Genomic DNA, 12,463 nt, shown 5'->3' with positions numbered 1-12,463 from the left:
TACATTTACAGTATGCTTCTCTATGGCCTATGCTCCCGCCCAAACACCATGCTAGAACGTCAAAGACACTTAACATAAATCAACGGACCGATGAGGCCATGACAGGACTCGAGCCAGCCAAACTGAATGGCACAATCTAGATTTCTAGACATTCAGTTGTTGGCGGGGCAGATCAGGCGCCACCACATCTTCCTTCGTCGGCGCAATCACAGCCGTCGGCGGCTCAGCAACACCCACAGCAGCAGCCGGGACAGCAGGGACGACAGGCACAGCAGGCACAGCAGCAGCAGTGATCGCGGTGGCTCCAGCCGCTGCAGCACCACTAGCTGCCGTAACACCAGATATACCCCATACTAAACCACGTTCACAGTTAGCAAAAGATCAGCCGAAGGCGAGCAGAGCAACAGGAGGCGTTCAGTAAGTACAGTACATACCTTGCGACCCGACATTCCGACAAACCCTCCAAAACACCGTCATTGAAATAAACGACGAGACGCACTTGTTGATACAAAACCCCATAGCCAACTTGTGTGCTCTGCACCGAAGCTGTGGCTCAATCATCACAGAGATGATAAACCACAGCAGCGGCGTCTGGCTGACTGCCAACAGCGGCGCCAGTCGAGCCGTCTCAAAGGTATGGTTGATGATACCGACGATGATATGGTGTACTAACAGAATCGTATTGCAGAAGCGGTAGTAGACCATACTCAGACGCAGGATCTCGATGAACGCGGCCACGCGCGTGATGGGCGACATCTTCTCGCCTGTCATGTAGAAGTAATTGTTGAAGTAGGCGTTGGAGCCCCATCGTCGTCGTTGACTCAAGTAGTGTTGGAGGGACTGTGGTGCCACGGTTTCGCTGACGGCCTCGGGAACGAACAGGGTAGTAAGTTTGCGGTTTTGAGATAACAAACAGTATGTTAGCCGCCGGTCCGTGCCGAGGTATTGGACTTGGTGGTGCAGGACTGGCATTACAGTCACGGCTTCGGCGTATTTTGCGATTGCGCCCGCGCACTCGGGGCGGCATTTGATCATTGTGATGCAGCCTGGGAGACAGGTGACTTTGCCCCAGAAGTGCTCGGCGCGGCGGCGGACGTATTGGCCGAAGCAGTACTAGAAGACAACGGTTAGTTTCAGGTAGAAGAGAGAGGGAGAGAGAGATACGAAGGGGGAGGGATGTGAGTAGGATATGTGTGCAGGTCTTACCTGAAATTGTTGATACATGTTCCAAAGCGACCATTCATACCCAGGTTCCAGCTCGACAAGCACAAGGCCACAAGCGGCGATCGAGTTCTCTTTCCTCGCCAGGGCATTGGTCAACGACGCCAGAGCGCCCTGATGGATGACCGAGTCGGCATCAGTACAAAAGATCATGTCGAACCCCTCAAAGGGAAACTGGTCAGTAAGTTCCGGTAGGATATGCTCCCAGATCTCACTTCTCAGTAATTCTGAATACAATGGCATGTTGTTGCGGGGGAAATTGAATAGGTCGTGCGCGAGGATCAGAGAATCCTTCTTGCCGGCGTTCTTTTTCTTCTCAATGATGATCACAGGCACGTCTTTCATGAACCCAGCATGAATGCGCAGCGCCCCCAGTTGATGTTTGAACGACACATACGGTCTCTCGATGGTGCAAAGCAACTCGGTGTAGTGCGACTTGACGTCTCGCGGTTTGCCGTCCAGCACGACACACATGACCTGTCGATGTGGCTCGACTCCGTTGTCGCGCAGCGAGAAAATGCATTTTACGATCTGTTCCTCGCTTTCCGAGTATGCGGGGATCAGCGACAGAATCCATTTTGACGGTACTTCTTTCGGCGGCTTGAATATGTGATATATCCGGCGCAACAGCATTCCTGTGGGAGAGACAAGAGCAGAGAGCACGTCTTTGCTCTTGACCACCAGAATGAACACAAACACCCAGGTGCCCGAATGACTGAACAGCGCGGCCATGAGACAGCCGAGGTTTAAAATAATGACGATTCCCAAGAACAGGATTCTTTGAGTAACGAGGTTTCGTGGTGACAGTTTCCTGGCTGGATCCACGGGGTCCACGATCTCGGGATACTCGCTCTGCGTACTGAGGGTTGAGATGGTCGATACCTTTCTGCCCCATTCGGACGGCCTTCGCGGCTTGTCTTGCGCCCATGATGACTGTCTACGCCGGTAGTCGGCTGGGTAGCGGTTCGGGTCAGGTTGCCATGTGATCTTGTCATCAATGCTCGGGAACGACGGCCGCGAGAAGTTTCGAATCGGTTGTGCTGCAGGTTGAAGCAGATGCGGCTGACTGGAAGTCCTTCGCTGGGCCTGCCACTGCGACGCTCGCCGAGGATTAGTAGTCTGTGCGTGGGGGAGGGCATGTACGTTATCGCCGAAGGGGTTGTTGAAGGCCGCTGGCTTTCGGTACGGAGCAGACTTGGCAAGCTCTTTCTCGTAGTCTGCCGGAGCCGCATATTCTGTGTTTTCCTCGGTTGGCTCTTCGGCCTCGGGAGAAGCTAATGTGATTTTGATCTCTGGTAATCCATGGACTTGGTCGGGAGCCGGGCCCTCGTCATTTCTCGAATCCTTCCGTGGATATTTCTCGTTCTCGATGCTATGTTGTGTATTCACGCTCTGCGGAGCATTGTTGTTTTCTATTTCCTCCTTTTTCTCTTCGGTGATAGGTAATAAGGGACCTTCATGCTTTTTGAAGAGCCTGCTGGTCAAACCATTCCAGGGCATCATCTGTCGCCCAGCGACGAAGACTCTATCGCAAGTGTTGTGAAATGTGGACCGTTAACATGTGAACAGACGTCCTGCAAGCAAGTGACGCTGCGCTGCGCAACGCGACCTGTTGCTGACTCTCAGTACTGTGTTGATGACTGTGTGAAGGCGATGGCGGCGAGTGTGTGACTTTGCACGAAGTGAGAACACGCAGCGGAAGCACTGAAGCCAGGGAGGTTCTTCGAATGACGTCGCTTGCGAAGATGGATTGACTTGAATCGACCGGGTGTGTAGATCATAGGTAATTTAGGCTTCCGCCTCGTCACTCGAGGGCGTTGGGCGTCTCTCGGTGGCTGAAAGAAATCCTCTGACCAGCCAGAAAATGGTTGAACAGGCCCAGAACCTCACTGATGTCGACTGAGTACGACATCATTCCTTGGTATTGACCCCAAGACCCTGAGGTATCGTCGAGACTCTGTAGGTGGATCACTGTCCAGCACAGTGCAGCAGCAACCATCGCTGCAAGCAGATATCTCAAGGGTCTGGGTTCCTCATGTCGCCATCACACAACTTCCCAATCGAGTACTGTCGACATCATCCAGACAGTTCTATCTTCCCGACTAGAGGGTGTCCAGAGGGTGTCTTTCCAGCGTCTCGTTTGGCTGGGCATGTTTACCCGGGGTGCACTGATCAAGACCTTCCCAATTGAGGCATTGCCAACCCCACACATCCTTCTTGGTGTTACTGTACCGACTTTTTAGGAGGACAAACCAGATCCAGACTTTGAAGCCGATAGCCAGTCACAAGTAACAAAAATTCATTTTTTGCCCCCCGTTGGCAGGCCAGTAGTACGACGTTGTAGTAGCCAGTGGGATCATTTGAAAGCGATAGTTGTAGTACCCAGAACACAGTTGTGGTCAAAGCCTCGCACTAGTGGAACTATTGTAACGGCCTGGCCTGGCTGGTGATCCGTGCGCGTCGCTGGTCAACGGTTGGATGGCAATATACCGTTCTTAGTTTAGTCTTGAAACTCGTATCCAACGGTTGTCCCCCTGTCAATCATTTTCTCATAATCTTCATCATGGGTGGCCCACGCTAAAATTGGGTGTGCCTGGGGCGTGTTGCAAAATGCTCGCTCACTACTGCTGTCTGTCGAGCGAGTGTTCACGCACTGGCAGCACAGACCCATGTGTACCGAGATTTGCGTCTGTTAAACTTGTAAGGTTGTTGCTGACTTGATCACGTCACCTAGCTCGTCGCTGCGGGCGACCACACTCACCTCTCGACCTGGGAGCTGTCAGCACGGCTAATTAGGGGTGAAGTGAGGTTGGATTAAAATTGCGGGTACCTTGTCTGACATACATTTTTCGAATATTGCCGCACATTTTCCCCACCAACACTGATAGCCTTGTCGTCTGACATGTCAATTTTCTAACAGAAACCCTCACTGGAGTGTTGTTGTGGCCAAGTAAACAGTGCACAAACAAAACAACGGGAAATGGGAAATTAGGTAGAAGTAGACTTGTATGAGGAATATCTTTTATGTTCTGTGTAGGCCAGATATCTAATCTAGACTCTATATTGGGGTCTATGTATAAACCCTTTCTATTGTCCCTTTCCGTAACCCGATCAAAAACTCCTGCGCCAAAATATCAAACCGTCTCAGTCTTGCTTTGGTTCGGAGACCAATCAGTCATATGACCAGACCATCTCAGATGGTAGTTGGTCAAGCACGTCGAAGTCGACACCATGTTGTCTACAGCAGATGACAACGGCGTCAAAGTCGGCAGCCAGCTCGTTGGGGTTGAATGAGTCGTCCTCAAGCTTTTCCATCAATGGAAGAGCATGTTGAGCGACCAAGGGATCGTAAAACGCCAACCGGTCACAACCCAACCTCTGGAGCTCGGTGGCGAAGTCGATGCCTGGAGAGTGGGAGAGCACAGACTGACCAGGCTTGAAACCGAGACCAATTACGAGGACACGTGGTTTCAAGTTGGTCGAGCCCAGTTTGGACGAGGAGATATGGCCGTGGAGCTCGCGAGCCAGCTTCCGTGGACGCTCTCTCATGAGAGTGGTCGACTGGTCCAAGACGGGCAGGTTGGGGCAGGTAACCATGAGGTAGGAAGGGTTGACTGGAATGCAGTGGCCGCCAACTCCCAAGCCTGGACGGAAGGTCTGGAAACCATAAGGCTTGGTGGAAGCAGCATCGATGACTTCATTCGGGTTAATGCCCAAGTTTCGGCAGGCATCACTGATCTCATTGACGTAGGCAATGTTGATCATGCGATAGCAGTTTTCGAACAGTTTGCACATCTCGGCCACCTCAGGGCATGAGACAGGAACGACATGGTGGAAGACGCTCGAGTAAAGGTCGGTGATGACCTTGAGAGAATCTGGGGTGAGCCCTGAGATGACTTTGGGGATCTCATTGGCCGCAGGAACCGTGCGTCCAGGATCGACACGCTCTGGCGACATGCCGCAGTGGAAGACATTCTGGGTGGACTGGAAGAGTTGGCGAGTGGTGCCGACGGAAACACTGCTCTCAATGACAATGGTGTTTCCGGGGCGTGCATAGCGGAAGACAGTTGAGAGGGCAGACTTCAAGTGTGAGAAGTCGACTGAGTGGTCTGCCTTGAGAAGAGTTGGGACAGAGATGAGGTAATGGTTGGCTTTCTTCAGATCCGCCTCATTGGTGGTGAGGACAAGGTCCTTCTGGTCAGCATACTTGCTGCGAAGGTCCTTGATGCGATTCTCTGAAATGTCGAAGCCCATGGTGGGATGCACGTGGCTGAATTCTCGAAGGAGGGATTCGCCGACAAATCCAACTCCAACGATGCAGACATAACCCGAGTTGTTCGAAGTCATGTTGTTGATTGTGTGCGAAGATGATATGAGAAAGATGTCAATTGGAGGAAAAGAAGATTGAGATGGTGTGAACCTTTGGGCTTGTTGATCGAGGTGAGTTGGTTGATGATGAATTCAAGACGATTTCATGAGCATCTTTCCAGGACTTTATACCTCAACAGCCTCTCCCTCGATGTGTTCGAGACCGCAAGAAAACTATTCAACATCATGGCCATCATCCCTTTCATCCAGATGAATATTCTGCTTTCAGAAACCTGGCGCTATTGCTTGGATTATCGAAAGGGACTCGTCGTCTAGATTCATCCCCAAAGGTTGCTTCTGGTATTGGCCTTTTCGGTCGTCCTCACGAAGAGAAGTGCTTCAGAACCAATGGAAAGGCCACTGTCAACGTCTATGTGATGCAAAAAGGGTCCTGGGAGCTCCACAAGGACGATCCAGACTCAGGCAAGAAGACCCTTGCAGACATCTCGAACGTACCTGAAATGGAAACTGACCACTGATTCCTTCGATCTGGACGCCCAGAAAAAGCAATGGGTAGACGTCCAAGACGTCCATATCGGGACATCGGTGGAGGGGATCGGTATGGCCAGGAGGACGCAAGGTCGGCATGCCGGAGTCTAGAACGTCATATTGAACTTTGCCTTACTATAGAACAGTATCTCCTTCGACCATGATATGATGGAGTCAGTGGGGGAATGCCAGTGGCCTGACCAAGGGGAAGGCCCTCAGGGAAGGGGCCAGCGCATAGTTGCACGACGACTTCGCCGTCACAGTATGAGCTGTCTCGTAGCATTGCCGACGATGTCCGTAAACGCACGGTCAGACCATGATGTTTGGCGATGAACCATCTTGCAATGGGCGCCTGTTAGCGCAGCAGCGCTATTGTGGCACGGTCCACCCTCAACGGCCTCGGTGGATTTTCCCGCAAGCCTCCTCAAATACGAGGGTACCCACAAACCCGCACGGGGCAGGCTGCGTCCCTGACCCCATTGTACGACCACCGTTGTACGACCAGCTTTGCTCTTCGCACGCACAGTTACCGAAGAACAGAAGTTCACAATTTTTCGAGAAGCCGCCGATCCTGCACAGAAATGCCGATCTTCTCTGAGTTCGTCTGATGATGGAAACAGATATGCTGATGACAGAAGATGCGACAAGAAAACGTGGTGTTTCAGGGCCCAAACTCACCGATTCATCTTGCATCAGGACAGAAATGCCCATGCCACTAAAACCCGTAGTCCTCCACATATTGGAGAAATGGTCGATGTGCACAGTTTCGGTACAACTGTAAAGTCCCTACTCCTTACGGAAGTGGTCTCCACAGCTCCCCCAGTGGCCAAACAAAACTTGCATCACTCCTTTGCAAATCGTCTTGGCCAGGAAAGAAATCTCGGTAAAAGTTTCTCGGGCACAAAAGACGAGGACTCTCGGTAGCGGTTTAGCCACAAGTCTGGACTCTAAGGTTCGTCCGTTAGCACACATCATAACGGTGCATCAGCCACCCCAATGCAACTGGTTTGCCAGGCGCACAGATGTAGTTCTGGTCTCCACAGTATAGCGAGTTAGTGATTCTCAATGGCTGGATGGATGCTTGACTGACTTTGGCGAGGCGGTCACCAAATAGCAGAATGCTGCTCGAGGTGGTCTAACCACGACGAGGCACGCCGTAGAAAGTAACTTCCATTGCCAATGACAAGATTCTGACAGTATAAACCAATAAGCGACGAGCGCAATCGCTGCTTTGAAGCACTGACATCCCTGATGGCCTCTCTCACGAGTATGTCGCAGACCTGTGAAAGGCTTGTCTTTGGAACGTGTATGTCTCGACCAACGATACTTGCATCATTCGACTCCGAAGCTCGAACCACGAAGGGCCCAGGCTTTGACCACCAGGAGCCTCAGAAGATCGAGCCCGTGACCATAGACTCACCTCGCACCGCTCGTCATACGGACTATTCCCATGCCGAGTCCATCTTCTCTCTTGAAGCGCATAGACCATATCCATAACGTGGCCTGATCGACCGACGGTCAAGACGGAGATTTTTCCATAAGGAGTTCCTGGCCAGATGTTTCTTGAGCTCAGGCATGCCCTTGCTGGCTTTCGTTGTGAATAGGTTCTCAGTCCCTTCAGCATCGGCGGATCCAGAGCTCACAACTATCGGCAGTTGATACAATGGAAGCGATCCAGATTGTCTGGTTTGAGGCACCACTATAGGAGGATACTCCGGTACATCGAAGTTACTTTGGTGAGCTCGAACAATACATTGTAATGCAAAGGTCGATGATTCAGGAGTATGTCGTCAGAAGGAACTTTTGGCACACGGGCAAAAACGCCACTGCCGGAAAACGGAGAAACAGATCATCCGAGAGCCAAGGCGTGAGTTTCGGGGATTAGCGGAATAATAAAGCAACCTTGGACTCGAAACTCACGCCTAAAGTTGAAATTCAGCCCTCGGAAGCTTCTTCCGCACGGATTCCGGATAAATATTTCCCCAGTGCACTGGCAACCGAAATCTGCACAGACTCGAGATTACATAAGTCAGGTACCGGCTTCCCATCCCACCAACCACCTCCCGGCGAAAAGTCTCCTTTTGGTACTACCGCCACGACTCATTCTTGAATACTATCGAACTGAACTACAAACAACCTACACAATATAGTCTAAGCCAAGAACTCCGCTCGCTTGGAGCCTACCAGGTAGTCAATTCTCATCAATCAATTGTCTCCGGCAGCAGGCAGAATAAGCTGTCAGTTCTCACGTCCTCCGAGTCCTACACTGGCATTTCTTTGAGTAAGAATATCGAGCCTCACCTTCCGTACCAATCCTTTGCCAGAGATTGAGGACCAAGTCCGTCATCCATGATGTATGGCAGTTGAGGCCCAACTTAACCAAGTCTCCGGAAGTCACATCCCCAGTTGGAGGTCTCGAGCCCCGAGTCGGGTCAGTTCTCCACCGTTAGATGTTCGAAAAGAGAATATTATTTGTTGTTGGGTGGAGCTACGAGCACGGGCTTTCATACAATCATCTATCGACCAAGGACTACTAGCCAACCATACCACCACTCTCTGAAAGCTTTCATGCCCTCGACCACTGTTGCCCATCCATACACCGCATACGATAGCCTCGACGAGCCGAGGCTCACTCGCTCAGAGCAATGGCGACAATGACTGGGAAACATACCGTCCTGCCACCATCGGCATTTCTCGCCACACTGATCTCATTACTCTCTATTGAGCAAGACGCTGAGGTTGCCGAGACCACTCTCCTCCTGTCATCCACGCCACCCAGCACCCTTGCACGTGCAGGCCTCGCGATTCTCAGCTTGTCAATACAGTCCCTGAAGACCGGGCTCGGCGGCCGTTCAGTGGTGGAACTTGGACTCGACTCTGCCGTCATTAACAAGGATTCAAAGGGTGAATTGCCCGAACATGGAATCCGCACGGGCGATATTGTCAGGCTTGGGGAGATGCCCAAGGGCACGGCCAAGAAGAAGGAAGTCAATGAATTGAAAGGCAAAGGGGTCGAAGGTGTGGTAACGAGAGTTGGCGAGAGAGCCGTCTGGGTCGCCCTGGGCAAGGAAGGGGGAAGTGATGATGTCGAAGCCGTGCCTGATGGGAAGCTATGGTTGTGAGTTATGACATGACATCCTCCTTTCGCTGATCGCAGAATCCTTCGTGGTAGGGCTGACAGTCCTTCGTGGTACCTTTCAGGGTCAAGCTTGCAAACGATGTCACTTTCAAAAGGTAATCCTACCGGTTACCTAGGCTAAGATCTCCAAAGTGAGGGCTTGGGTTAGGTGACGCAATGCTTACCTGTTATAGGATGAATCAAGCATTGACAAAGCTGCTCAAAACACCTGAATCGTCATACACCCTTTTGCAGCGTGTGCTTTTGGGCCTGTCTTCTCCAGGCGCACCGGACCCACAACAAGCCAAGGACATCGTGTTTCACGATGCCACCCTCAATGATTCGCAACAAGATGCCGTTCGATTTGCGCTTTCTTCGCCAGAGATCGCTCTGATCCATGGCCCGCCTGGTACAGGCAAGACATACACGTTGATTGAATTGATCTTGCAATTTCTTAAGCAGGGCCAGCGGGTGTTGGTCTGTGGACCCAGCAATATCAGCGTGGATAATATCGTTGAAAGGTTGGCATTAACGGCCCCCAATGTCCCCATTGTTCGACTAGGCCATCCAGCCCGCCTCTTGCCTAGCGTTTTGAATCATTCTCTGGAGATTCTTACCCGAACTAGCGAGGCTGCAGAAATCGTAAGTGATGTGCGAAAAGAAATGGACGAAAAGCAGGCCTCCATAAGAAAAACCCGCAATGGCCGTGAACGCCGTGCGATATATGCCGACCTCAAGGAATTGAGAAAGGAATACCGTGAGCGGGAGGGAAGATGCATAGATGGCCTCGTGAAGGGCAGTAAGGTCGTCCTGTCAACACTACATGGTGCCGGTAGCCATCAATTGCGCAATGAGCAGTTTGATGTCCTGGTCATCGATGAAGCTAGTCAAGCCATGGAGCCCCACTGCTGGATTCCCCTGGTCTTTGGTGGTAATGGCATAAAGAAGCTGGTGTTGGCAGGCGATCATCTGCAGTTGCCTCCAACCGTTAAAAGTGCTGACAATAAAGACAACAAAGCAGACAAGAAAGCCAAGATCAAAAGCTTAGAGGATGAGCTGGCGAAGCTCTCCATCAAGGATGAAGAAATCAAAGCGGCGAAGAACTGGTCTTTGGAAACGACCATGTTTGACCGACTTTTGGCAATTCATGGTTCTGGCATCAAGAGACTGTTGAACACGCAGTATCGTATGCACGAGAAGATCATGCGTTTCCCCAGTGATGAGTTGTATGACGGAAAACTGGTTGCAGCAGACGCAGTCAAGGCACGACTTTTGAAAGAGCTGCCTTACGAGGTGCAGGCAACCGAAGACACCACCGAACCCTTGGTATTTTTTGATACCCAGGGAGGGGATTTTTCCGAAAAGACTGAAGATGATTCAGGCGGCCAGGTGCACAAATCCGTTTTGCTCGGCGATAGTAAGAGCAATGAAACGGAAGCAGCTGTGGCCGCGATGCATGTGACACATCTCATAGAGGCTGGTGTGAAAGAAGAGGACATCGCAATTGTGACACCGTACAATGCACAGCTTGCCATTCTTAGCTCTCTACTAAAGACAAGGTATCCCAACATTGAACTTGGCAGTGTGGATGGATTTCAGGGACGTGAGAAGGAAGCGGTTGTTGTAAGCCTGGTCAGAAGCAATGCTGAGCAGCAGGTTGGATTCCTGGCCGAAAAACGGAGATTGAACGGTAAGTACCTGCTCCACTGTCGATTCGAACTGGTCCCTGGCCATTTGTGCTTTGCACGAGACAACCATCAAAGTTCCATATGCGGAGACCAGGCGCCGAAAACAATGGCTGACCTGCGAACAGTGGCTATGACACGACCGAAACGACATCTGTGCGTGATCGGTGATTCAGAGACAGTGTCCAGGGGTAGTCCATTTCTTAAGAGGTGGATGAAGTTCCTCGAGGACAATGCTGATCTCAGATACCCTAACCTTCAGGACCTGGAATAGAGTCTACTGCTTTGGACCAGCCATGACAAGATGCGACAGTGTTAGAAAACACCATGATCCGCAAAGTCAGTGCTTCCAGCGTGGATGTGTCGCCGAAAGGCAGTTCATGGTCCGGCTGACTGTGTTGGCCGCTGCTGAAACGACTGACGCAGGCAGAGAGTTCGGGCCCAACTCGTTTCAAGTACGAACGTGGTGATTGACGTAGGAGCTCTCCAGCGAATGAACCGGTGTCTCCTGCAAATGGAGGCGCAGAACCTCCATATGCCGAGTATCGCTTTCGTGCAACGTTGCTCGAAGTTCGTTACCAAGCAGAGTCAATCCGTTCAACAGCCTTCTTCGCGTGACTGTCAATGCATGTAATCTGGAGCGAAGGGATCATGGTTCATGCCGGATCGCAGCGGTTGAACCAGCTGAGTACGACAGAAGGCTTTGAACTCGACTATTACCAGGGTGCTCCTCTCGTGATGTTGTGAAGTGTGACAAGAGGCTGGCGGAATACAGACACAGCACTCAACGTCTAGTCGAACGAGAACAAAAGTTCCAGGCCGACAACCAGTGCAGGAAGGACAAAGCATAACCTGTCGAATGAACGAGCCTCCAAAGCTCCAAAGCCGGCCGGACAAGATCAGCTTTGTACCCAACAAGTGTCAGGCATGCAGATGGCTAGCCAATAACAGGAGGAATCGCGCCAAGGAGAGCAAAACGCATCGTTGAGGCAAGCCAGCGAAGCTTGAACCATAATTTAAGCAGGAGGCGAACTTGGAAATTGAATGTCGTGGCAGCTGGACGATTGGCTAACAACGCCGAGCGGATCGGTAGGGTGTATTTTCCTGAAAACTCACTATTGGAGTCTTTGGAACTGGCCCAGCTCGGTGAGGAATCGATCTTTTTGCAAGACAAGATGTTGCTCTTTCGACAACTGTTTCCAACCATCACGACAGGAAACGTGGCCCTCTGCTCTGCTACAGGAGTGAAGATTGGACGGACAGTTCCGAAACGGCGATGTGAGGAATCGTCGAGTCTGGAGAGACAAGCCTAGAGGCCGTCCTGTAACCGCCCTGTGGCCGGTCTTACGCTAAGATGACTTGCAGTGTTGCGTGGCTCAGGGGTGATCCAGTAAATAGTAGGCTGGATTGGACACGCGGAGGAGTCAGGTCGAGGACGTGGACCACTCTTGACTTGTTGATGCATACCGGCTTCTGCTCTACAAAGCAATAGTGTTTCTCCTCTCTTCCCTTTCGCACGTAAAATGTATGTATGTTGGTGAGACAGGCTGGCGATTAGGAGGGTAGGACGGCTGAACGGCTG

General features: G+C 51.5%; 3 protein-coding genes across 3 annotated transcripts; 1 reads left to right on the top strand and 2 right to left on the bottom strand.

Moving 5' to 3' along the window:
- Window positions 1-144: 144 nt before the first annotated feature.
- On the bottom strand, window positions 145-2,721 carry HMPREF1120_01791 (chitin synthase; the record flags this gene model as incomplete). The annotated part of the gene is made up of 3 exons (XM_009155815.1): window positions 145-353; window positions 435-1,113; window positions 1,207-2,721. 3 exons carry the CDS (start codon window positions 2,719-2,721, stop codon window positions 145-147), a joined length of 2,403 nt encoding a protein of 800 aa, XP_009154063.1.
- A 1,671-nt stretch (window positions 2,722-4,392) lies between these two features.
- Window positions 4,393-5,568, bottom strand: HMPREF1120_01790 (UDP-N-acetyl-D-mannosamine 6-dehydrogenase; the record flags this gene model as incomplete). The annotated part of the gene is made up of 1 exon (XM_009155814.1): window positions 4,393-5,568. The coding sequence occupies one exon, from the start codon at window positions 5,566-5,568 to the stop codon at window positions 4,393-4,395; it is 1,176 nt and encodes a 391-aa protein (XP_009154062.1).
- Window positions 5,569-8,723: 3,155 nt separating this feature from the next.
- On the top strand, window positions 8,724-11,155 carry HMPREF1120_01789 (uncharacterized protein; the record flags this gene model as incomplete). The annotated part of the gene is made up of 4 exons (XM_009155813.1): window positions 8,724-9,196; window positions 9,280-9,312; window positions 9,391-10,886; window positions 11,010-11,155. 4 exons carry the CDS (start codon window positions 8,724-8,726, stop codon window positions 11,153-11,155), a joined length of 2,148 nt encoding a protein of 715 aa, XP_009154061.1.
- Between the last annotated feature and the right edge of the window lie 1,308 nt (window positions 11,156-12,463).

This window comes from Exophiala dermatitidis (genome assembly GCF_000230625.1).
Source record: "Exophiala dermatitidis NIH/UT8656 unplaced genomic scaffold supercont1.2, whole genome shotgun sequence".
NCBI classification, from domain to species: domain Eukaryota; kingdom Fungi; phylum Ascomycota; class Eurotiomycetes; order Chaetothyriales; family Herpotrichiellaceae; genus Exophiala; species Exophiala dermatitidis.
This window is presented reverse-complemented; position numbering and strand designations above follow the sequence as displayed.